General features: G+C 41.5%; 1 protein-coding gene across 1 annotated transcript in view; it reads left to right on the top strand.

The window, feature by feature from the left end:
• Positions 1 to 984: 984 nt before the first annotated feature.
• EML4 (EMAP like 4) overlaps positions 985 to 27,356 on the top strand; it is a 246,570-nt gene continuing 220,198 nt past the window's right edge. The window contains exon 1 of the mRNA XM_089529197.1: positions 985 to 1,197. Within this exon, the coding sequence (XP_089385323.1) occupies positions 1,173 to 1,197 (25 nt within the window). The 5' untranslated portion in view covers positions 985 to 1,172. The remainder of the gene's footprint in view (positions 1,198 to 27,356) is intronic.

The following is a 27,356-nucleotide window of genomic DNA, read 5'->3' as shown; positions in this document are numbered from 1 at the left end:
GGGATTTCAGCGACAATGTATTACATTTGCGTGTGATAACCATTTGCGTAATTACTTGTCATTCCCACTTCATTTGCAGGATGCTTTAAATGCCCTTTAATCTCTCTTTCATGCTGAAATTAGTCCTGGTGTGATAAACTCCAGTCTGTCAGGAGGTTCCTCATCATGCTGAGGTGGAGTCTCTTTTCCTGGGCCTTACATCCATTGTTTCGTGTCCTATTCTCTGCAGCACCAGAAAACAAGCTTGCTCCATCCTCAGTGTGACACTCCTTCGAACAGGGCTATGCTATCACCTTTTAACCTTCTCTTCTCCAGGCTAAACACCCCCAGCTCTCTAAGCCATTCCTCGTAAGGCATGGTTTCCAGGCCCTTCACCATTTTAGTCGCCCTCCTCTGGACATGCTCCAGTTTCTGAGTGTCCTTTTTGAATTGTGGTGCCCAGAACTGGACACAATATTCCAGGTGGGGCCTGAGCAGAGCAGAAGAGAGTGGCACTATGACTTCTCTTGATGCAGCCTAGAAGGGCATTGCTCCCTCCTCAACGTGAGGCCCATCGAAGACTTAAACCAGGGCTATGCTATGCTATCCCCCCTTAAGCGTCTCTTCTCCAGGCTGAATAGAGCCAGTTCTTTCCTCCCAAGGCATGCTTTCCAGGCCCTTCAAGCGGGGGAACTGTAGTGTTGTGTGAGACATTATTGAGCCTCCTGGGCCAAGGAGCTCTCTGGTGCCACCAGAACCCAGGGCTCCCAGAGCAGCCAGGGCAGCTGAAGCGGGGCCATGCTGGCTTGCGTCTGCCCTGTGTTTTGTCCTCCTCCTCCTCTTGGATGGCTGGAGGGGAAGCCCTGGCTGCCAAGTGAGGCGGAGTCGGAAATACGCGAAAGCAAAGCGGGCGGCTGAGGCTGAGGGAGGCAGAGCAGGAGGCGAAGCGGCAGCTGGTGCCGCTGCTGCTTCCGAGGGAGAAGGCAGGCGGGTCCCCTGCAGAGTCAGGCGCCTCTGGAGGAGTCCTTGGAGGAGCCCTTGGGCTGCTGGTGCTGCCACCCATCTGTGCCACCTCATGCCCCAGGCAGGGCAGGGGCAGCAACAGTGGCTCCTCTCCTCCAGCTCTCCTCCTCCTCCTCCTCCTCCTTCCTCGTCGTCTCCTTCCCCTTCGCCTCTGCAAGCCAGCCTCCAAGATGGACGGGTTCGCCGGCAGTTTGGGTGAGTTGGGGGGCAGCAAGGGGAGCCTCCCTTGGAGCCCCAGGGACCCCCCTCCTTGGAGGCTTCCCTCTCCTCTTCCTGGCTCTCTCTGGGCTCCTCACTGGAAAGGAGGCTGTGGGGCTTGTGGTGGGCTCCTCGGTGCCAAGGAGGACGAGGCACCGCCAAAGGCAGCGACCTGCCAGGGGAGGGCACACATGGGGGGCCTAGGGCCAAAGAAGAGCTAAAGCTGTGGAAGGTATAGGGCCAAATAACAGCTAAGGAGATGGAGGGCATATGGGCAAAGAAGAGCGAAGGATATGGAGGGTCTAGGGCCAAAGAAGAGCTAAAGGTATAGAGGGTATATGGCTAAAGAAGAGCTAAACGCACACATACTCCTATAAAGGTAAAGTCATGCTGCTCAGTGCTGCTCAAAATGGAGGACCTCAGTTGAAATGGAGCATGTGGCCAAATAAAAGCTTAAAAACAAATTCCTGTAAAGATAAATGCATCGCTTTATACTTGTTGTTTGCCACCTTGAGTCCCTATATTGGGAGAAAGGTGAGATATAAGAAGATGATGATGATTATGATGATGATGCATAGCCAAGCTTGAAATGGAGGACCTTTTGGAATCCCTCCTGGACAGTTAAGGTTGAAATGGAGGACAGGGCAAAAATAAAAACTGAACACACTCCTATAAAGATAAATGCATGTTGCTAAGGCCTGCTTGAAATGGAGGACCTCAATTGAAATAGAGGACATGGCCAAGGAAAAGGTGGACACAGTCCTGTAAAGATAAATGCATGCTGCTTGGTCCAGTGTGAAATGGAGGATCTGGCCAAATAAAAGCTAAAAACTCTCATAGAAATGGAAATTCATGCATCTTTCTGCTCCAAATGGAGAACATTTTAGAATTCCTCCTGGACGAAGGCAGAAATTGAGGACATATCCTGGAAAAGGAGGATGTCTGGTCATCCTGTGTTGTGTGCCTTCAAGTCATTTCCAACCTATGGTGACACTAAGTTGGTGAACCTGTCATGGGGTTTTCTGGGCAAGTTTCTTCAGAGGGGATTTGCCATGACATTTTCTGAGGCTGAGAGAGTGTGACTTGCCCAAGGTCAACCAGTGGGTTTTGACATGGCTTCAAGCTCTGGTCTCTCAGTCTCCAGGTCCATCGCTCAAACCATTACACCATACAGGCTCTCTGGGAAGGAAGACATAACTGGAAATGTTAGACATCAAAAAAAATGTTGTTGTTGTTTTGTGCCTTCAAGTCATTTTTCAACCTGATTTGTTCAGATTCTGGGCAAGATTTCTTCAGAGGGGATTTGCCTTTGCCTTCCTCTGAGGCTTTGAGCGTGTGACTTGCTCAGTCACCCAGTAGCTTCCATGGCAGAGCAAGGTGGGATTCAAACCCACGTCTCCCATGTCCTAATCCAACACTGAGACCACTACACCACAAGTGCCTCAATCTTGTCTACTGGATTCCCTCCTCATTCCAGAAAATCTAAAGGGAAGCTCTAGAGTCAATGCCAAAGGTTGATTTTAGGCTTGTGTCCCCAGGACCTCTTCCTTGCTTCTTTTCAGCAGCATGTCTGTTGTTTACCAAATCGTAGGATGGATTAAAATTCTGGGGAGGGGAGGGGGGAATCTGGATCTGGATCAAAGGAGTGATTATCCATTATTATTATTTTGGCCATCTTGGTAAGGCTGAACTGTCTCTGTGCCTCTTTTTTCTGAGTGGTATAATAATTGCTCTCAGCACCTGCTTTTTTGTGCAATAGCTGGAAGGTTTGGTGTGTGCACAGCTAGAGGTTTTTGCATGGGAGTTACTGTGGGTGAACCTGTTATTTGCCCTTAGGCAATGAAGCTAAAGAGCATTATCATTCCTTCTGTGGCCTCTACGCTTTCTCTCTTTTTCCTCCATTTACCACATACATCTTAAATCTTTGTATGTGTATATCCAGGGGTAACTGTGTTGGCCATATAGCAAAGGATATTATCACCCAAAATTAACAAGACCTTTATGGGGCCAGCCAAAATGCACATTATACTTTACGTGTTGCAAGCTTTCGAAGCTCCACTGGCTTCTTCATCAGGCAAAGGTTTGAAAAATCATACAGGAGAGAGAGGAGAGAGAAAAGACGATGTTAGTCATAGAATAGGCCTGCATTTGGTCAAGATGTTGTAGTTGTTGTCCTCATTTCAGATGTTATGAACGGTATTCATACATATGGGTCTCTCCTCCTTCTGGCCATGTGGGTACTGGGAGATGCAGTCCAGGAAACAAACTTTAAATTCCACTTGCAAGTCAAAAACCTACTGCCTTTGAGATCCAGTTTGTTTCAGTTTAGGGTACACTTTAGACATGACATTCTCATGAACTGGCAACAGTTGTGCTAGTTCCTATTGTGTGGGTTAAAGTACAGATAGATAGGGGAACAGAACTCCTTTCTTGCCCTTCTGAAATTTTGTTTCCTTATTTATTTGCTTGTTTGGTGTAAATATTTCACCTTTCTCCTGAGACTGAAGGCAGCTCATAACAACATCAGAAGAGGGAGATTATTAGAAAGGGCAAAGTTACAATGTTAACACATAGCTGAACAGATTATGGTATTGAAACATTATGAATATTTATAAATATACCAGCTGTGCAAGTACAACATCCAGGCATTAAAAACTTCCTTCCATCAAACCTGATGCCCTCAGAATGGACTTTAAACTATAATTCCCATAATGTTCAATGGTTGCTAGGAGTGATGGGAGTTACAGTCCAGCATGATGCACCCGATCTTGTAGTGAAGTCTCCTTCCTTGGAAGTCTTTAAACAGAGGCTAGATGGCCATCTGTCGGAGATGATTTGATTTGGATTCCTGCATGGCAGGGGGTTGGACTGGATGGCCCTTGCGGTCTCTTCCAACTCTATTATTCTGTGATTTCAGAAGCTCAGCTGGGTTGGGCCTGGCTAGTACTTGGAGGGGAGGCCACCTGGAGATAATAGCAGGGATCTCCAGGTACTGCCAGGAAAGAATCCTGTCTCAACCTATGACTTAGCCATTGCTGCTAGTTGGAGTTGACAAAACTGGGCTGGATGGAGCAAAGCACTGGCTCATTATGAGAGCGGCTTCCTATATTTAACTGGAGAAAGATTCCTTGTCTCTATGCCACCATACCTTGAAAATATCATAAGAAAACTTTAGAAATGACAAAAGTGGGAAAAATGGGAGGAAGAGAGGAAGACAGCATTACAGGTGGATCTACTGAATCAAGGAAGCCACGGTCCTGATGCAAGACTTGGAAGGTCTCTCATTCATAGGGTCACCATAAGCTGAAGTCGACTTGATAGCAATTCACAGCAGCAACAACAGTGCCGTCATATTGCATCTCTTTAACTCCTGTTCCTCCTGTTGGGCTTCTGATAATGAAAAATGGTTGGGGACAATGATTTGGGGTGGGAAATTTCAGGCTGGGTGGAGAAATGATGCAGCCTCCTCTACCTGCAACCTGCTGCCTTTTAAATCCTCCCACGTGTTATGGGGTATTGAAAGCAATGTGGTTATGCAAGGTGTTTCGGTGGCCCAGGTGACCCAGGAATAAATTTTTGCTAAGGCTGTGTACAGTTGCATGTTAACAATTTAGTTATTGTTCAGCTGCTGTTGCCCTCGATACTCATGTCAGTGGTGTCTACTCTGCTCTGGTCTCTCACTCACATGTGTTTTTTTTAGGTTGGTTTTGCTTTGGCTAATATTTAAGAAAAGTACATGAGTGTACCTCTTGATATGACTGATGTTAATATCTTTAAATGAGACATGTGGAGAAAGGAATGGACACCCTGCTATTGTTGCATGTAACCCTTTCAGATTAATCAGGACTAAATCACGGTGAGGAGCACTGCAGTTTAAGAACACTCATCCATTTTCCTTAGGAGTGAAATTAATTCAATTCTCTGGCAAATTTCACCACTCCAGTGACTAGGAGAAATGGTTGCAATTCAGACAGGATTTGAAATTGGAGGCAAACTATAATTTAGCTCCAACCCTACCCCACCTTCTAGTTAGCATTACATTTTGTGGTCCATATACTTAGCTTGCTTTGATGGGACCTGGTCCGTTTAGTTAGGGTATATAGGCCTCTTTAACATCTGGTAAATACCCCAAAGGCAAAAGATCTTTCTGATCTTGGAGGCTAAACAGGGTGAGCCCTGGTACTTGGACAGGAGACCATCAACAAATACCAGAGCCTGTAGGCTATATTTCAGAGGAAAGAACTGGCAAAACCACCTGTGAGTATTCCTTGTTTAAGAAAATGCCATGAATTTCATGGGGTGGCCTTGTCGACTGGTGACTTGAAGGCACATTTGTTGTTGTTCACTGCCCAACACAGACACAAAGAGGCCATGTATATTTTGTACTTCAGTCAGTGAACTCTCTTTGAACTAATTTCCAGATCTTAATCTAAAATCTGCCTACAGGCCAACATATTTCTTTCCCTGGCCCCTAACTATACAACGATTCACTTCTTCCAACACATCTCTTTTGCATAGTTATCAAGCTACTAATAATCAGGGCTAGTACCACAGTGGCATTAAGGGGCATTCTGTCTCTCTTCAGAAACTCAACTTCTGAACAGCCTTGAAATACACAAGCGTAATCTTCTGTTTTCTCTCCTGCCTCCTCCCATCTCCATTCATGTGATCAGTTTTAATCTTCATGGAGTTGTATTTCATAAATCAGCTTATCTTTTTATGTAAGAATTGGTTGCAAATATACTTTGTTTTAGGCCATTTGGAAAGGTTCCCAGGAATACAAATGCATCTTTTCACCCTGGAAATATGGAAGGAGCACTGATTGTCTGTTGACCTTTAGTGGTTAGGTTGTCCTATAATGTGGTTGTCCTATAACATGTACATACTCTGATAGTTCTCTTGAAATTAGAAGCTTGCATAGCTAAGTAATTCCAGTCTTAATTAACTGTACAGCGTTGGTATGTCATGTAGCCTGACTGTATGTCCCTGAAGATCTAATGGAAAATTATAGACAGGGGCTCATGTGTGTTAACACTACTTCACACACACAGAGTTCTTTGTTGATGTATCACAACCCCCCCACCTCCCAAAAAATCCTTGGATGTTGGTGGCATCAAGGCTACTTTTTTTTATATGATGCTCCCAAGTGCAGTGTGAACTGATACACCTCTGACAAAGGGTTACCCTTCTCAGCACAAAGTAGGCCTCTTGTCAGATGTCAGGTACGCAACACAATTTTAAACCTGTTTCCTCAGAAATATGTTAATTAGGTTAATTAACATAGTTCATTAGGTCTTGTTTCCTTGTACATGAGGTTTCCTCCCTCAGAAGGCAGCTACAAGAATTCAAAAGCTTTGGCTGTATCCGCACTGCAGAAATAATCCAGTTTGACACCATTTTAATTGCCATGGCTCAATGCTATGGAATTCTGGGATTTGTAATTTTGTGAGACATTTAGCCTTCTCAGTGAGAGAGCTCTGCTGCCACAACATACTACAATTGGCAGTTAAAGTGGTGCCTAACTGGTTTATTTCTGCACTGCAGATACAGCCTTAGGTTCTTTTAAGGTTTTGGTACATTAATAACAGATGCTGGTTGAGCTTTAGAGAGGTTTAGAGACTCAATAGGTTAAATTTGGGAAACTCTAGTTGTTACTTTTTATAAAAATAATTGAACCTGGTGTGTGTGTGTGGTGATGATTGGGGGGGGGGGGGCTTTGCAATTAGTGTAGAAACAAACTTCTGCTTCCCAATTTTAAAACTCATACTCTTCTGCTGTTGCCATAGAGGAATTGCAGAAATGGATTAAATTCACAGACTTGGAGTGAATACTGTGGAGAAAAAAATTATGTGTACCGTATTCGTTTCTAATTCCCAATCCAGGAAAAGAAACCTGAACTAAGAATGTAGAAACAATGGTAAGACTGATTTCTGCGTGTCCTATAGTCTCAGGTTTCCTCTTCATGTGTCAAAACCTTCTTCAAGTGCAAACTTTGTGGTTTGGGGTATCTGAAGGTTTGTTGTTTCCTGTGTGAGGCTGTCCATATTTATCACAGTCAAGAGAAGAGCTCTGGCATAGCCCAATAACTGCTTATGTATATTTGCTGGGAAACAAATTACCATGGGCTTTAGAACTTCTTCCAGGAAACCTACCTGGATACCTTTCAATGGATCTTTGGCCGCAGTTGTTCAAAAGGGTAAAGGACAATTCTGGATAACATTTGGCACATATCAGAAAAGGCTAATACATACTGATTGTTCCTCCTTGCTTGCCTTTGGTAGAACGTCCTCCTTGTACTCTTTTGCAGGATACCAAATAATGTGTGTGTGTTCGAAAAACAGAAACAGCCCTGTGGTCACTTCCAGACAGTTCAAACATTTGGTGGGTGCAGCTTAGGCGTGGTGGTCAGAAGGTCAGACCATGGGGCACATGTAGTCCCCAGACTTTCCTCATTCATCCATCCTGAGCTGCAGTGACTAGGAACCCATCATCAATGTAACACTTAGTATTGTGTCCAACAGGAATCCACTGGAAATCAGAATCCAACTTCAAACATTAAACTCTGGCTTTTTGTGAGAGCAGCAAACTAGGAGCCTTGGCTTGGAGGCAGTACTAAGGAGTTTATCCCACTGGGGGAAAAGGGAGTTTAAACAATGATTAACTCATGAAAATCATGCAGTTGACATTAAAACGTGCTTAAAATGACATTAATGCAAGTGCCATTATCCTGTGAAGAAGCAAGGAATAACCAGGCAAGAAACAGCAAAATGTCATTCATGGGAAAGTTTCATAAATTAGTTACTGTTGTTTCTTGCCAGGTTATTCATGGGATAATGACACTTTAATCACGTTTCATCTCAATTTCGTGTGAAAACCATTTGCGCAGTTGCCCACAATTCCAGGTTAATCATGGGTTATTCATGGGATAATAGCGCTTTGCATGAGAAATCATGTGAAAACCATTCGTGCAACTGTGGGTTAATCATGGGTTAATCACCATTTATTCTTCCAATTTCCCCCGTATGGTACCCTCCTAGGTTTCTTCCTAATTGTAAGTTCTTGTTTAGTATAGGTAATCCTGCAAGTAGAGGTTTGATCACACCAGGGGCACCAGTATACTTCCCATGAACAGAATTGTGCCTGTTTTGTTCTGGCACGATGGCCACTACAATACAAGAGTGTTTCAGTATTTTTATTATGGTATACTGTACATTGTTCTTTTTGTACCAGGTGTCTTTCAGTTAATGTGTTAGCATCTGTTCCTCTCAATCTTTGTACATTTTAATGGAATTATTCTTGTTTTGACCTTGAAGTACTGTACTGTACTCAGTGAACACCAGAAAATATAATATGGATGACACTGTTGAAAGAGGAATATCAAACCACTTTTCTCCATATGAAGAGTGTCTTTGCAGTCTTTGTGAAGCGGGTATATGCATGTGCTGTTCTAAAAACTTTGATGGAGGTAACTGCATGAGTGTGTGTTTATATTTGCCTGTCAACTTATGGCAACCCCATGAATTCAGTAAGGTTTTCTTAGGCATACATACCAGTGTCTGTATCCTAGCTAGCAGAATGTCTGTCATCATAATGTATAAATCCAGTTCTTTAGCTCTACACTAAAACCTTAACAATTTCATGTGGGATTTTCTGGAAAATGTTACATGTAGAAATTACCTTGAATGTGAGCTGAAACCTTTAAGTTTTAAAATGTTTATCCTGGCAGTTGGGTCATCTGCCTGAACCAAATTGGTGAACCATAATTAACAGTATGCTATTTAAATCTAGCCCTATGCCTGTTATTCCATCCCCTCTCAAATAATTTTCTGGAGTATTTCGTGCCTTGTGATCAGAAAAGTTGCCTAGAATGAAATTATAATGGCTTTATTTCTTTTTCTTAACAAGATATTCTGCCTATGGGTGACTCATGCAAAGAGGATAGTTAATATTTATGAGCATTTTTCTTCCAGTGTTGGAGTTAATCAGCATATCAAAGAGCATTAGTATTCAGTTAACCCCTTAAATATCCCCTCCTACCCTCCATGTGTGCTAAAAGACAATGTGTTGTGGGTTTCTGAAGTCATTTTAAAAGACAGTAGGAGAATATAGTACAGTACGTTTGTTCAGTGTCATAAATTACTACTGTTGAGATACTGGGATCTTGTATGCCCTCATTTTCTAACATATTTTTGTGATTCATTCTGATGTTTGTGTGAGCGGTTCCTCCCTTTGTCAGCAGTTTTACTGGTGATACTGGTCCCTATAAGAAAGGAAATATGGTATTGTTAGAGAGCTACAGGCCTTGAGGCCAAATTCAGCCTCCTGGGCTTTCCCAGATGTCCATGTCTTCTTCTGTATGAAGCTATTGTTTGATGGTTTCCTGATGAAGCTATTGTTTGATGGCCATCCCTGCTTTCTAAAATATTGAAATGTCTTTTAGAAGCTAATAATAACTGTCAGGAAGAGCTTTATGCGAGTATTTTTGGTTAAGTAGCCCTTGACCCTGCTTACAGCTAGTATGTGGCTCCCTGCAAACTGATCTAAAATTGGGTTTTAAGCAAGGAAAATGTTCCTCACCCTTGATATGTCTAGCAGGCTCTGTGAGATCTAGTCTTCTAGTTCCAATTAAGAAAAGATATCTTTCTGTTGTGCTCATTTCTTAATTACCTCTTAATTCCTCTGTTAATAGTTAGACTTCTAAAAATGTGCTGGAGCCACTTACTCTTCAGTGAATATTTTTATTTAAAGAGATTTTTTAAAAAAATAAAATAAAAACCTTTTCTCACCCCACCCCGCTTTTTATTCTCCCTCCAAATTGGAGACAGTATTGTGCCATTTCTGGAGCTGTCCTTGCCAATTTGACAATCCCTGATTCTCTTTTCCTGTCTCTGCACAATTGATGTGCTTATAAGTTTGTGACTGACCTGAGATGGGAAATGTAGTTACTTATCAATCTTTCCCCCTGCCCTTCCTCTGAAGAGCTCAGGACATTCTGACCCAACCCTGTGAGACAGTTGGGGGTGAGAGATGGGAAGCGTTATTTAGAGTCAGTCCAGTATTGTCTACACTGTGTGAGAGTTTATGTGTTTCAGGTAGGAGCTTTTCCTACCTCACCTAAAGATGCTGGAGGTTGCCCAGGGAACTTCTATGTGGAAAGCATGGGCTTTAGCCCTGATCTGCAGTCTGTTATGCCTCCCTCCCTCCCAGTAAGGACAAGGGGCTATATGAATTTCATCATGTACATCTGCATTTGTAGGTTGTGTAAAGTGCCATTGCTTTTTCTAGTCCAGTGTTCTTCTCCTGGATTGGTCATGCCTCCCCTAGATCTTTGGTACTGGTCACTCATCACCTATGACTTGATTTCACATGCCACAGATTGGATCTCAATCTTTACATATGGAAAACACTGTGCTATTGCTTCTCATGGAGACTGGCTTGCAGTCATCATTATGCTTTAGCTTCTGGTTCATAGCTCTGTCTCCTAGCCACAAAGCAACACCTGCTCTGGCTTATTAAATCACAAGTTGCACAAAATGAATACTGGTACACACAGTCCATTTTCTCTTGCTTTGTTGCTTTGTTTGTTTACATGAACAGATAAAACACATACACAGACACATGCACACACACACAAGCACATGCACATGTACACAGAGGACATGAATAGCTCGGCCCTGTCTTTTGAAAATCAGACTATGGTCTGTTGTACCTGAACAAGGCCATATTGTAAATTAGTTTTAAACCAGAGCTGGAAGTTGTTTTATGAATTGTGACTTTCTTTGGGTGCAATAAAGTATAATCTGGGATTTGGACACAGTGTTGAACTAACATTTGATTTGTTTGTGTTTTTAAAAACTGTTTATCTAATCAAGATTAGCAAAGCAGGACAGCATAGTTTGTCCATACCTTCATGTATCTTGTGCAGCCTGTGATTTAATAAGTCATGATTCCTGGCTTATTGTTTTGTGATCATGCCTAAGGTATGTGTCAGAAATGACCAAAAAAATTTTCCAGAAAAGAATAAGAAAACAAGTTCTCAGAGCAGAGAAGCAGAACCTTGTGGGTTTCCTAAAGGACTGTGAACACATTTAAGCTTATGGTCACATTGGTAAGTAAGTGTTAGGTGTATGAATGGGGCAATTGGCTTACACATTGTAAACTGCTTAGGGATTGCTAGTTCACTGATAAGCAGTATAGAAATGTACTAGCTATTGCTATTGTTGTTCTGATGAATAAAGCTAAGGTTGCAATTTTTCTAAGCCCACAGAAGATCTTAGAATGGTTGGGAGCAATGGAAGTTGTAATCCCCAATTTCCAACCCATTGGGAGGGCAGGAAGTTTGGACTGATGAAGACGAGACATTCAGAAAAAAACTTGGGATTTTTATCTAGACCACCCACATTCTCATCCAGTTTTCTAATAAATGATTCATTTAACATCCTTCTGTTCTGATGATTGAAAGCACTTGTTGATGGCAACAGTGCCAGCATATTTTGAAGATGAATCCATTATTACTTCAGCCATTGCTACCATTTGGCAAATCCATTGCAAAAGATGGACATGATAATTGCTATTCTAACATATTTCCTAGGATTCCATTAAAGAAAAAAAGTAAGCTATTCATTTAGCTGTGAAATTTAGTTTGCATCATAAGCATTTTTTATCCTCCCTGTTGAATTTTAGATTTTGTCATTTTCCCATGGCTGAGGCACAATTTTGTACTTCTTCTGATCACAAGTAGATTTTCTTTTAGGAATTATCTGGCAGAATGACTTTGTTTGATCTCAGAAGGTCACACAAAAAGTCCAAATTTGGAAGACAGCTGTGTCAAATATTTCAAACTGCAAGAGACATGCGAGGAAGGTATTTCTGCCTGCACTGTGGGAGCACCAACTGCAATAAGGTTTTTGACACTCAGATAACAGTGACAGGAGGAATTGAGGAATTATTAATGAGGCAATTGGCTCTTCAGAAAAGCTGGCTTTACTGGCAAAACACACACTCCCAGCATCTGTGTCAACTTATTTTCAGATCGCTAATTAGTGTATAGAATTTGAGGCTTTCCCAGGAAAGGGTGTTTAGGGAAATGTAATTGCAAGACCTGGAGTCTCAACAGTGTTTGAAAATCTCAAAGCACACAAATGACCTTAGCAGGTACATATTACACACAATGAAAATATGTACAACACAAACTGGACAGTACTTTTGGCTTTCATTATAGAGGATTCTGTAAAATGTCACAAACCAGGACCCAGAGTGATAGATGAAAGACACAGAGGAGGGAAGGATGGTGGGGGTGGAAGAATATTCATAAAGTTCCATTTACCAATGAATGCACACTTAGCTTGGTTGAGGGCTGAACAAATTAGATACACAGTTTGCTGTTTCCATATGCAGGAGCAACTATCTGGATATTGTCCAATTTTTTTCAAGCAAGGTTCTTGCACAAGCAGCTTCTGGCACTTGGAAGACAGCCATTCTGCATACAGAAGAGAGTGTCAAAATCCCAGTCACAGCCTTTAAAAAAAAATCATATGTGAAAGCAAAACACACAACCATCTGGTCATCAGCAAGAGACAACAGTGGAGAAAAGCAACAGCATATACCCTGGTGCTGAAAGTAGAGAAATGCCTGCAGAAGACTCCAGATGAGGAGAGACAGATGGTACAGGTCCCTTGCTTATGCTGGCATGAGAATCGTGTAGCCCTCTAGATATTGTTGAACAGCAACTCCTAGCATTCTTCCCTGTTGGCTATCCTGGACTCACAATTCTCACTTCTGCCTAATGTAGGGACCACAACTGCAGCCACTGATATTCTGCATGGAATGAAAAAGGTTCTTGATTGCTAATATATGCTGTGTAAGTGTTGATTTACATTCAGTTACTTTACTGAGTTTATGTGGTGTAATTTGAGCGTTGGACACTGGGAGACCAGTGTTTGAATTCCAGCTTGGCCATGGAAAGCCGCTGGGTGATGCTGGGCAAGTCACACCCTCTCAGCCTCAGATGATGGCAATGCCAAACCTATACGGATCTTGCCAAGAAAACCCAGTGATAGGTTCACCTTAGGGTTGCCATAAGTCAGAAATGACTTCAAGGCACACAACAACTACTACAAAAACTCTAGGTGGGACTAAGCAATTGGATTTAGTCCAAGGATTCAAAAGAAAGAGCAGTGCTAGTTATGTGGAGATGTCCCAAGCCTCAATTGAAAAAGTAAATCTAGAAGTAATAATAATACAATAATAATGTAATAATATTTATTTGTATACCGCCCTATGGGAAACCAATCCGGGCGGTTGACAACAGTAAAATATAAAATACAACAATTAAAAACACTTTATCCCTCCCCCCCCCTTAAGACAGTATTAAACAGTATAACATATTAAAAACACAATATCAAAGCATAAGTATGAACAACTAGAGCCAGTGTTGGGTAACAGTCTGAGTGCTGGACTAAGACTCTTGGAGCCCCAGCTTTGAATCCTTGCTCAAACATGGAAACCTGGTGGGTGACCTTGGGTAAGTCACTCTCTCTCAGCCTCAGAGGAAAGCAGTGGCAAGCCCCCTCTGAACAAATTTTGCCAAGAAAACCCTGTTTCCTTTAGTAAATGACTTGAAGGGATACAACAACATACGAACAACTGCTTTCTTCTGTCCCCTCTTACCCCATTTATTATGGCTTGTTGTAGGGACTATATATACTACAGGCACTTGGTGAACTCCATTATGTTTTCCATCTACTCAAATTATTTTTGCTTAGCTGGATGCAACAGCTCTTGCTGTTAGCAAAATGCATTGTTCTATCCTTTCAGCTTTGGTCAGTCTTATTTTACTTTGAGCTGGCTTTCATGAAATCCTTTTGTGCTAAGTTATGCATGCTCAAATACAAGATAACATGTAAGGTATTTCAAATATGAAGCACGCATTGTGTATTTTTAGCCCTGATGCTCCTTAAAATATATGGATCAGGTCCCACACTTATTTTTATTTAAAGCAGGAACAAAACTAAAAATAGATACATGTATGTTTCATATTTGACATGCCATATGTACATTTTGGTATAAATATCTAGGTATTAAAGACTTGTAAGCCTTTGTATTACATTTTCCTTACTTATCTGAACATTTGAAAAAGAATTTTGATTTTATTAATTTTAAAAACAATTAAATGGTTTTGCCGCTAATCCTTGAGGTTAATAGATGAATCTATGTACTTCTGTTTGTATTTGCTGATATTTCAAATTTCAGAATGTCACTGGAAGTTTCTTTAATGGTGTGAATCTTTTTCTTAATTTACATTTTAAAAACGTACCATTTCCTTGGTCAGATCCTGAGACAGGAGCAAGACTCGCTCTGTGTGTAAGAGTGAATGCTTCCCTGATTCCTTCACAGAAAATGTCTCCCTGCCTGGCATTCACATGAACTGGCAGGTGGTCTGGAAAACATGGGGTAACAGGCATAATACCATCAGGTATAAATTTGCAGGTAATGGTGTCATCTTTTTGTGAGGATAGGGCAAGAACACCCCTGTAATTTCCCCATCTATTAAAATATAAACTGGAAAATACAGTGAAGATTAAGAAAGCTGATAACATGGATCTTCTGACATTAGCAGTTTGTCTGTGAGCTTTATCGCACAGGGCTCCTGCAACATTACAGAAGAGTCCAGGAAGGGAAGTGAACGAGTGAGGGATGCATTTTACCACACAAGGGAGTCCCTGTTCCGTTCCCCATCTATCCTAGAGGAGGAGATTTTTGAGAAATGTTCTGAACAGTTCTCAAAAATCTCCTCCTCTGGGATGGGACAGACGGGGAACAGAACGGGGACTTGCATCGTTGTCGTTCTGTGTGCAGTAAAATGCATCCCTCATTTGTCCCTTACTCATTCCATTCCCTTCCTGGCCCCTTTTGTAATGTTTCAGCCAGCCCTGTGTGATAAGGTCCTGTGACTCTCTCTCTCTCTGTGCCTATATGTAGGATTAGCCTGCATCAGAAACAGTGAACAGTGAATGCATGGTTGGAACAAATTGAATATTGTCTTCTGTCAAACAATTAAAATAAGGTCAAATATAAGCCTGTCAGTTTTGAGATCTTTGTGGGGAAACCCTTCTCTTGGTATCAATTCCTTCACAGGCACATTTGATGCCTTCTCAGTACCTCTTCCTACATTCTGAGTCTCTCTTCCATGGGAAGCAAGGTTTTCCTTCTTTATTCCCCTAGCTCTCTCAGATGAAAGCCTTCTCATTTGGACAGACACTGAACCTGGATTGGTGCAGAAGGGTGTTGTTTTTACACTTGCCCCTGATTTCTTATGTTTTTCATTGGTTTTGATTTATTACTGTATTAAACAAAATAGCTTAATTTCTTTATTATTTAAAAATATTATTGATTTTAGCTGTTTTTTCATTCGATGTGAGTTGAGTGTCACCTGGGGAGAAAGTTATTTTAAATAAACAATTACAGAATGTGGATCTCTGCATTGTTGGAGGGTTCAGATGTACAGAATTGATGTAGTGTTGCATACAGGAGCAAAAAGCTGCCTGCATGGTCAAGTGCTCTCCCCTCACCTTCCCTTGTATGATTGAGATTCTAGTACACTGGTGCCTCGGGTTACGAAATTAATTCGTTCCGCCATTCCTTTCGTAACCCGAAAATTTCGTAACCCGAAAAATAATCCGTTAGCACTGGAAAGCCTATAGCTGCACTTTGCAGCATTTGAATTTCGCGCCGAAATGAATTTCGTAACCCGAAAAATATTTCGTAACCCGAAACAGTTTTTGCCAATCCAACTTTTTCGTATCCCGGAAATTTCGTAACCCGATCATTTCGTATCCCGAGGCACCAGTGTAATTCATATTTGTGTGTGTGTGTGTGTGTGTGTGTGTGTGTGTGTGTGTGAATTTTTGGCCATGGGAGAGAGCCCAGGGGAGGCAACCAAGGGCCACACAGATGGCCTTGGAGACAACCTCTAAGTTGCATGAGAGACCCATCCTTATGCTAAATTATGATTCAAACAGTGATGTTTTGTCCTCTGTACGATAGAACAAGAATGTTAGCCCAGAAAAGGATCTGAAGGGTTTCAACATCTGGCTCATACAAGACAAGAACTCTGGGTATTTGTAATTAGGGCGAGGGAACAGGGAGAGAAGTGCTGTGTCTTTCTGACTCCTCCAGCAAATTACATAAAACACATACATGTTCAAACTAAACAATGATTATGCATTAACTAGTTAATTTGTCTTACATCCTTGTATTTCCCTGTCAAAGAGATAAGGTAATGTGTATAATTTAGGATATGCTGTTTTGCCAGTCTTTAATAATGTATATTATTCAGTGCCAAATGAAAACAGCTGAGCCAAGTAAAATGAAAGGACTGTGATTATTCCCACCCCTTCTGGTTTCTTTGCAGCGGCTTTGGTTTAATTCTTTTGGGAGCCCTGTATGACTGAGCTGTAACTTGAACAACCTGAAGTGAAGTGCGACATTCATGTCATTGAAAATTTAAGTCTAAGAAGTATGATGTTGTTATGTGCCTTCAAGTTAACGCCAACATATGGTGGCCCTATCATAGAGTTTTCATGACAAGGTTATTCAGAAATAGTTTTCCATTGCCTTCCTCTTAGGTTGAGCGAGTGTGAGGTTGCCAAAGTCACCCAGTAGTTTTTGTGGCTGAGAGGAGATTTGTACCCTGATCACTTGGAGTCCTAGTCCAACACTCAAACCATTATACCACTTGGCTTTAGTCTAAGAAGTGCTGAGTTCCAAATCATATTTAATCTGCAGTTTCTAGTTTGCAGATGAATGAAGATAGATCCAAATCAAATCAGCGTTAAGTATATTGCCTATAGGTCTACACATGCCTGCGTAGTCTGCACACTGTGTCCTTTTAAAACGAACTTTCTAAGAGGCTAGGATATTGCATTTCCATGCTTGCTGCACACAATCTTTTGCAAGTACCCAGCAGCAAGCTGTGTTAAATTCAGTGTGACTTACTCTCAGTGCATTTATTGCATTTGTAATGCAGTATTACAACATCAATACAGTTAAATTCAAACAAATGCAAAGTTTTTCTTGGATATTTACTAAGTTAGAAATTAATCGTTTTGTGAAATTTTTTTGAGCCACAAAATAGGCTTATGGTAGAGCATCTTACTGTTTAAACTATTTAAATCTCATGGATTTTCAATACACTTAATGAAGTTTGCGTCACAGCCAGGATTTCTGCCTCATCATTGGTCATTATGATGTGTTCAGATGAGTGATATTGGTGATTTTTCCGCCTTCTGGTTTTCTTCTTCTTTTTTTTTTTCTGGTTGTACTTATTTACATTCAGCCCTCTTTTCCCACTGGTTCTGCATCCATGGATTCAACCAACCACAGCTTGAAGATATACAGTGTGTGTGTGTGTGTGTGTGTGTATACTGTATATATAAAAATCTAAAAATCAAATGTTGAGTTGTTCACCATTTTATACAAGGGATGCCATTTTATGACATGATTGTATATAATGGGACTTGAGCATCCATGGATTTTTATATCCACAGGCTCTCATGGAACCAAACTCCAGAGGATACCAAGGGACCATTGTAATATTATTTCTTGTCATAAATACTGTATTTTAAAATGAGTCTGGAGTTGAACATGTCCACTTGCTGGATGGTATTACACTATCAGTATGTTAGTACATTGCAAGACTCTGTTTTGTGTTAACCATGGTTTATTGCTTAATCCATTAATTTCACTGCAGACAACCAAACAGACTTAGGCTAGTTTCCCTCATTTTTAATTTCTTTCTGTGAGACTTATTCCTGAACACAGCTGTGTAGGATTACAGATGCAGCATGATTAAGTTCAATCTAATTTTTAAAAACAAAAACCCCCAATAAAAAACCTAAATCCCACCAACCTGAGTAAAAACACAAAATTTAGTGTTAGTATTTATGTATAACTTTAGTTTCTTAAGAAGGCCGAGAGAGAATTTCCCTATATCACCAATGCTGGCTGGATGTAAACAACTGCTTGCATGCAACATAATTTGTGAGGACGTGACTTTTGCCCCCCCCCCCCCATTAAATTGTAGGGATAATAAAACCATTTAGTTCTCTTGTTTAGACTTGAGGATGTGTCTTGCATAAACTGAATCTTCATAGTTTTCCCACATTAAATTAATGCATCAGCACTTCTGCTTTAGGCTGTTCAGACACACCTTGCTCCTTGTAAAAGTTCCCCCCTCTTCTTCCTTCTGGTAACACGTCAGCTGATTTAGAGAGTAGATTTTTAAACTGGTTATAATTATAGGGCTGCTTTTCAGGCTCCTGAATCTGCATGAAGTTATTTGAGAAATATAATTCACTTGGTCAAGGGAAGAATGGCTGGAGTGCTTTTCAGTAAATTTTACAGATAGTAAGGATTTTATCACACCAAGTTTGAAATGTGCAACAAGAGCTGGAAAATTGCATCTGTGGCCATACCTTGTCTCACAGTGCTATATCTGTCCTGTAGTTGATCTGTAGGCTATCCATTACTGGTGCAGTGGATTGATGGGTAAAACCTGTCAATCTTTTCCTTACGCTGTTGATGCACATGGGATAAGTTCCTCCCAAAGCAGTTCTGATATGCAGGCAGGGAGGTAGGTTGTGTGAATCAATGTGAGTCTACTTCTCTCTCTCCCTCCCCCCCCCAATTTATTTTATTTTCTTACTTAATGGATTACCACAATCATTTAATTGCATTATAAATAAATATAAATAAATACACACCGAAAGGGGCATATAGCAGGGAGGTGGGGCTCTGGAGGTTGATATGGAAGGCAGAAGCTGGGACTAACAGCATCGTGGTGATTTGAAAGAGGTGTAAAAATAACTGGCCCAAACCCAGTATGTTTGTATTTTCTAGATGACTATGGCGGATTACAGACTGCCGAAAAGTGGCGGCCTGCACCCGCCCCTTTCCCCGCCGGATCGGGGCCTCAGTGGTCAGAGCAGCAGCCACTGAGGCCCCGATCTGCTGCTTTCCCGCGGCCTGGAAAGGGGTGTCCTTGGGGCTTGAAGCCCCAAGGACACCCCGCGGCGGCGGGGAGGAGGAGAAAGGGGCTGCTTGGCCCCTTTCTCCTCTGCGTCGCTGGTGCAGCCATCTAAAGGCTGCACCCAGCGACGTAAAGCTGGAAGGATCTCCGAAACGGAGCTCCTTCCAGGGCCACGGAAAGGGCGCACTAGGTGCCCTCGCGCGGCCCCACTACGTCACAACCGCGCCGCCTCGTTTGGAGGTGGCGCGGTTGTGACGTAGTCATGGCAGCGGCCATGTGGAACGGGTATTAGGGTTAGGGGCGTCCGGAAAGGACACCCCTTTCTAACCCTAGTGTGCGCTCGTCGCGTACTAGGGTGCCTGTTTATAACGGGCCTAAGATTCTGGTGCCTTGTGATAAAGTCCTAAGAAAGTAGGAAAAAACTTGAGATCAGGTCTCATGTTTCATATTGTAGGAACATGGCCCATTTTCCCCTGCTTTCATGAAATATAGGGTGTATATCACAAATAAGTAAAAGTATTTCCACAAAATAAATATACAGATAGTCTTTGGGTGGGGACAATCTAATTGTTTGCTGTGTTTTCAGACAGTGGTTTGTTTTGCTTTGCAGATAGCATGAACAAGCAGTATTCAAGAAAAACTGTAACATCTTGCAAATCTCTCTAATTATATTTTCTTGCAGAGTATAATTGTTTTTAAATAATGTGTTGTAGACAATGCCTTTAACATTCAGTGATACCACCTCTTCTCCCCTCCCTCATAGGAGAGTTCACCATATTATGAATTGCATGTGGCCTCACTTAGGGAGATGTTTGATGAATGTGTTTTGCACAAGAATGCCTTTAGCAGTTAATTTTTAATGAGGTTGTCAACAATAGAATTTCTTTGGCATATACTTGCACCAGAGTATGTGCTGCTAAAGATGAAAATGAGACAGATCTTGGTTTTCCCTTTTCTTCTTCACTTTTCAATAATATTCAGAGTGTTGGAAACGTTTTATCTTAGTTTTATGATAGCTGTCATTGAACCAGTTAGAATATTCTGTTTGAGGAAAATGCGTATAATTTTACCTTAAATATGGAAGCTGGTTCAGCTTTTCTTCTGTAAAGCGAGCTCAGCCTTCCCCTTACTTTCTCTTCTCATAAGGACATGGGATTAGCTTCCAAACTGAATGCTGATTGTCACTTCTTCATGGTCTCCTTCTGTTATTCTTTAAGCAGGATTTTCTTCCACTCCCCCAGCACTGCCCTAATCTCTATTTGTTTAAACATTTGTTTTATTCTTTTACATTTTTAACTCTTGAAAAACTGCTTCTAAAAGAGGCAGCAGCTTTGTGATTGACATACTGTATGTCAGCATGTCAGTAAAAATCTGAAAAAACAGACTTTCTCTTGATTTTAGAACTGTGCGTACTGTATGACTACAATGCTATGTGCAACTATTCCCAGTGGGTTCACCTTATGTACTGTACAGGTTGACTCTCCCTTATTCAAAATGCTTAGGACCAGATTTTTCACAGTTTGGAATTTTTGCATATACAAGTCTAAACATGGAATTCATTTATGTTTTGTATATACCTTATGAACGTAGCCTGAAGTTAATTTTATGTGTAATATTTTAAATAAATTGGTGCATGAAAAAAGTTTTTGTATACTGAACCATCAGAAAGCTATCTCTGCCATCCAGGTGGACAGTTTTGGATTTTAGAATTCTTGATAAGGAAAGCTCAAATTATAACCTTAGTTAATGCAATAGATATGTTCCTAGGTATTACTTCGTCAACAGAAAATTTGGTACAAGAGACAGAAATACACCACAAAAAATAAGAGCAGCAAACTTTTTATTTATATTCATTCATTCATAAATAAATAAATATTTACTTATTATACACCCCAAAAGGAGAGTACCACATATACTCGACTATAGGTCGACCTCATGTATAACTCGATGGGGAGTTTTGTGGACAAAATGTGGATTTTGATATGACCCATGGATAAGTAGAGAGTAAAACTTCGGAGCATATAGTAAGGGATCTGAAGAATGAAGCACAGGAAAACAATTCCAAATAACTTTAAAAATTCCATCAGGCACAATTGTTTGTGCTTATACTAAAGGCTGGATGGATAAGAAAATAGACCGTGGGGTGGGGGGTGGGGGTCAGTTCTTCTAAAACAGATTATACTCTTGCCTTTCACCAGGGGATGATTCCTCTTATAAAAAGCATTAAAGTACAGTAATTACATTGACCCATGGATAAGTTGACTCATATTTTTGGGTGAATTTTTTGACTAAAATTTCTATACTTATACATGAGTATATACAGTTGTTTAATGTTTCAGCAGACTTTTACTTCTAAACTGACAATATCTTCATGTGAAAAGAAACAACCAGGTTGGGTAAGCCTTGTATAAGTAAGCAAAACATTATGAAGCTTCTACAGATCACTTGAAGACTTTTTCCAAAATGAATGTAGAGATAATAATTTTATTCCCCAGTCTTCAGTTTTGCTATGATTTCCATTTTGGTAGCCAGACGTATGTGCATCCTGGAGATGCTGGTGAGACAAGCTTACCTGCTTTCCCCTTGTCTTTCTGTTTTGCTGTTCATGAATGCTCAGTATGGGATTCTGGAAGCAGCTGTTGTTTACCTTGCCTATTGTAGGCAGGCCCACACAGCTACAGTATGTTCAGCTAGATCAGAATCCCACTCTTTCCCAGCTCAAACAGTATTGCATTGTTTACTACAGACACTCAGTAGCAACCTGATACCAAACGTTATTGTTTCTTTGTCCTCCTTCACCATCCTTCTACACAAATACTGTTTAAAAGCTTTCAGCTAGATCAGTGGTCCCCAAACTGTGCCCTTTATGAGATTTTGGACTTCAGCACCTAGAAGCCTCAGCCATGTTGACCAGTAGTTTGGGATTCTGGGAGCTGAAGTCCCAAAACCCTTAAAGAGCACAGTTTGGGGACCACTGAGCTAGATGGATGGGAAAAACAGAAAGGTGGGAGGGAATAAAAAAAATCTTTCTAAAAAGGAGCTTATTTGTCAGAGACTTTGATAACTGAGATGTGCCTGTGCAACTTCCAAATCCCACCTCTCTGCCAACAGTGACTGTGGTGGCTAGAGTTTCTGGGAGTTGTAGCCCAAAAACGACATTCCAGCCTTGTGGTTTCCTGTGGTTACCCAGAGGACCTTCTCATTGGCTGCTCCTAAACTTTGGAATGACCTACCAGAGGAGATCTGTCACATAACAGTCCTAGTGGCGCAGTGGTTAAATGCCTGTACTGCAGCCACTCACTCAGAAACCATAAGGTTGCGAGTTCAGTACCAGCGAAAGGGCTCAAGCTCGACTCAGGCTTGCATCCTTCCAAGGTCGCTAAAATGAGTACCCAGATTGTTGGGGGCAATTAGCTTACACTTCGTAAACCGCTTAGGGAGTGCTTAAGTGCACTGATAAGCGGTATAGAAATGTACTTGCTATTGCTATAACATCTCTTGAGGCCTTTAAAAAAGCCATCAAGATGGATCTCTTCCGGCGGGCATTCCCAGAGTAATACATGGGCCCTCTCCACTGTCCCACAACTATGCCTTCTTTTACTCTCCCTTAAACCACCTCTTTGCAATGGGGATTAAATTTTACTGTAAATTTTATTGCAATTTTAATAATTGATTTTTATGCTGTTGGCGTTTTAAATTGTGGGTTAGGGATTGTGTTATTATACTATGTTTTATTTTTATTGTAACCCACCCCGATCCTCCAGGGAGAGGCAGGCTATAAATAAATAATAATTGTTGCCTTATACTGTACCAGAGTTCTAGATGCAAGATGGAAGTGGGGACCCATGCAGCATTACTGCCCATTCCACCCGTTATCTCCAGGTAGTTACTTGGGAAAGTCAGAAGGGAAAATGTAACTATGGGCCCAAACAGACAGGCAAAAATAAAGCTGTTTCGGGTCACTTTGTAGGTATGCTTTTTAAATGCTGCATGTGTCCGAACAGACCGTCATGCCAAAGCCACACTCCAGTCCTAAAGACTGGAACACATCTTTGGTGCAGCTTCTGGCCTTTTAAGATGTGTGTGTTATTTAAACAGCATACCTCCAAAGAGACCTGAAGCAGCTTTATTTTGGCCTCTCTGTTCGGGCCCAATGTTTCAATTATGGTGTTACAGAGTTCTGCACATTGGGGATTCTTAGAAGACATTTGATACGACTGTGTGTTATGAAATCTGGGGGTAATGTGGAAAAACTGTATGAACAAGAAAAAAGTTTGGACCGAAATGATTACACATTCTTCAGAGAATTGGGTATTCAGATTAGTTAATTGAAGTAATTTATTTTTGAAATCTGAATTTAAGGAGGAAATCTGCAAATAAGACATGGTGGTGAAGTTTACACCTTGTACACATTGTAGAGTGAATGATATGTAAAGAAAAAAAGAAACCAAAGAAAACACATGGAGAGGACCTTGCAGAATTTAGACTGTATACAATGGAAGAAATGAGGATCATTATCAAGAATAAACAAAGTTTTGAAATGAGAAAATATATGAAGATGTTGAGAAAGTTTCAGATGAAATCAGAACAAACAGTAAACATATCGTAAAAATATTTTTTGCTTTGTAAGTTTGTTTAATAGCTGAAATACTAGAATTAAACAAGGCATCAAAAAGTAATTTAGACATGAGCTTCAGAAGAGGTAATGGTTTGAACATTCTGAGAGGGATCTTTGAATTAGAACTACTGTTTGTTAATACTGGGTTCCAGCTGTTGTGAGAGTAGAAGGAAAACAAATCATTTCATTGGACGGACCATATAAAATTAACATGGACTGCACAAAAATTTCAGATCGAGAGAGATAATGCTTAAATTTACAGACTTGAATATTAAACAAAGTTAGAGACTGGGAAATTAAAGCATGTTCTAATTTAAATCAAAAACAGATTTTAAAAAAGAAAAGAGTACAGGAATAACTGATTTGCACTGTGAAATCAATTGCTGAAGGACCCCAGGTTATTAGTATTCCATAGACACAAGAGAATGATTTGTATTATGGAGCAATGAAATGGAATTTTGGAATATATTTTAGAAATGCTACAGTAAAAACCATAGAAATAAAAGCAAAAGCAAAGAGAAACTTACATTAACATTAAAAAAATGCAGTTAAGAGTAAGGTTGCCATAAGTCAAGACCTCCAAACTGGGACAAATGTAGGACAAAAATTTCAAATGTAGGACACATCTTTTTTTAAAATGGAGGACACGCGAAAAAATTAATGATTTTTAAAAAAAGATTAATATAAATGCCTGTTTCCTAGGCATGCTCAAAATGGAGGACATTTTGGCATTATTTCTAGACAGATGGCAGAAATGGACTTCCCTTTCTGGCCAAACACCCCCAACCTGCATTCCAAAACACACACAACAGCACATTTGTGCATTTCACATGGCTTTACTTAACATGGCCTCCTGCATATTTCAGAGGCTTATTCCATAGCCAAACCCCTTGGGTTTAACACTTAGCATGGTTTAACATGGCTATGCATATTGAACATGTCAAGGGGGTTTCACCGTTCTTGCACCAAGTGTACTTCTCAGAAGTGTGTGTCAAGGGACTTTGGTTTTTCTTCACTGCGTATGAGTTTGTAAAAATCATAGCAATTTACATTGACCATGCCTCAGAACCAAAAACACACAGAAAAGGCACTTTGGAAAGTCACACTCTCTCGGCTTCTGAAACAATGCCTGCATGTCTCTCAAGCTGACTCATATCATCATCATCATCACCACACTATCACTGTCAAAACAAGGGAGACTTGTTAGCATTAAAAGCACCCCCCCCCAAAAAAAAACCCACCTTGAGGCCTCTGGCCAATCACTCACCACCTCCCCCTCCTCCTTTTAGTCCTCCACCTCCAACTTCTTCTCCTCCCCCCTCCTCCTTTTCCTTTTCCTTCTTTTCCTCCTCCTCCTCCCCCTCCTCCATTCGCCGCGCAGAGGGGGCGTAGGATGAGGAGGTGGGTGGCACGGGCGCGCGGGGAGGTGGGGAAGGTGGCGCGCTCGCGCACAGGAGGCACTGGCTCCGTCCACCTTCACCTCCTCCACGCGGTCGCGTGGCCTGGAGAAGAGGGGGTGGAGGAGGAGGAGGTGAGTGGCGCGCCCGCGCGGGGATGCAAAGGTGGATGGAGGCAGCGCCTCCTGCGCATGGGCACGCCACCCTCTCCGCCTCCCCACGAGCCCGCGCCACCTTTCCCCGCCTCCTCTCCCCCTCCCCGCACGGAGGAGGTGCTGCCTCCGTCCACCTTCACCTCCTCCGCATGGCCTGGGGGAAAGGGGGCGGAGGAGGAGGGTGGCGCGGGCGCACGGGGAGGGTGGCGCGTGGGGAGGCACCGCCTCCAGCTTCGCCTCCTGTGCCCCAGGCAGGCCTCACTGGCGCTGCCCTCCTCTTTCACCCCACCTCCCCGAGGAGGAGGAGGAGGGCAGCAAGGCCCTGCAGGCCGCAGCAACCTGGCTGCCATCAGGGGGGTCCCGGTTTTTGGGCGGCACCCATGGCGGGAGGGGCCTGGGGCCCCCAAAATTGGGAAATTCATGGTTGCAGATGGGTTATGGCAACCCTAGTTAAGAGTGAAAAGAAATAGGATTAGACATGGAAGGACAGATCAGAATAAAAAAAGAGGGAGACCAAAAACTTTCAAATACTGATAGTTAAAAGCGAAATTAGATAATGTGGATAGAAGGAGATCATTAGTTATTCATTACAAAAAAATATTGCGGGATAGTACAAGAGCAGAAAGTTTACACCGCTTAATATTAAGGGATTTAAACTGAAGGATATTTGAAAATTGAATAATGAAAGTGTTGATACTGTTTGTGGCACCATGCTCTGCTAGTTTTCAGCTGGGACAGAATTAATTTTACTTCCCCTGACTGTATTTTCAAATTGTACAATTTTATCAGTTTAGAACTCTACTACTTCATCTGCAAATCACCTTGGTGTGTAGGTGGATGTGTATGTGCATGTTTTAACTAGGCCTTTTGTTTTTGCCCCAGTAGAATGAAGCAGAGAAAAGTTTGTGCTTCAGGCTACAATGCTGTGAACTGATTTCTGAATAAACATATATAGGATTGCACTGCAAATCATTTAATCAGTACAAGCTGCTGCCTTGTAGTTCAGCTCTTTTTCTCTCTGCCTTTTTGATATTAAAAATTCCTTTAACCTTAGTCAAATGATAATCCAATCTTGTTTGGAGCTTTAGGAAATATCTATCTGAAGTCGGTTTCAATTATGTGGGAGTGGTTTTGGTTAGGAAAGTTGGGAGATGCTCTTTGGGGAGGCAGAGACCTATTGCCAGGACTTCAAGAAGGGTCAGAGCAGAGTTGCCAATAAGCCTTGAAGATATTCCTTGGCATGTTTTATCAAAATCCCTGGAATTCCCCAATTTTACCCAGAATATTCAGTCAAAATCCCCAGAAAGTCCCCGTAATGTTAATATGGTGGATCTTTTGCAAATAAACGTGAACATAATTGAATAAAAATAATTATAATTTATTTCAAATCTCAAAATTACCATTGAACCAACCAAAGAATCTTTCAGTCCTTCTAATACTTTAAGATATTTCTTTTGGCATGACGGGGGTCCAGGAAGTTTTGTGCCAAATAGAAACACGCTAGGCTGCAACCACACTGCAGAAATAATCCAGTTTGACACCCCATTAACTGCCCTGGCTCAGTGCTATGGAATCCTGGGAATTCTAGTTTTGTGAGACATTTAACCTTCTCTGTCAGCAAACTGTTGTGCAACAACAAACTACAGTTCCCAGGATTTCATAGCACTGGGCCATGGCAGTTAAAGCAGTGTCAAACTGGTTCATTTTGGCATTGCAGATACTGCCAAAGTGGCACCAAACTGCATGATTTCTACAATGCAGATACACCCTTAGGCTGCATCCACACTGCAGAAATAATCCAGCATGACACTGCTTTAACAGCCATGGCTCCATGCTATGGAATCCTGGGATTTCTAGTTTCTTGGGTACCAGAACTCCCTGACAGAGAAGGCTAAATGTCTCACAAAACAATTCCCAGGACACTTTAATCTGTGGCAGGGAAACTAACAAAATAATAT

The sequence above is a fragment of the Sceloporus occidentalis genome, unplaced genomic scaffold, assembly GCF_023333645.1.
Source record: "Sceloporus occidentalis isolate IW3139 unplaced genomic scaffold, rSceOcc1.0.p SCAF_6, whole genome shotgun sequence".
NCBI lineage: Eukaryota > Metazoa > Chordata > Lepidosauria > Squamata > Phrynosomatidae > Sceloporus > Sceloporus occidentalis.
The sequence above is the reverse complement of the archived record's forward strand: the minus strand, read 5'-3'. Positions and strand labels throughout refer to the sequence as shown.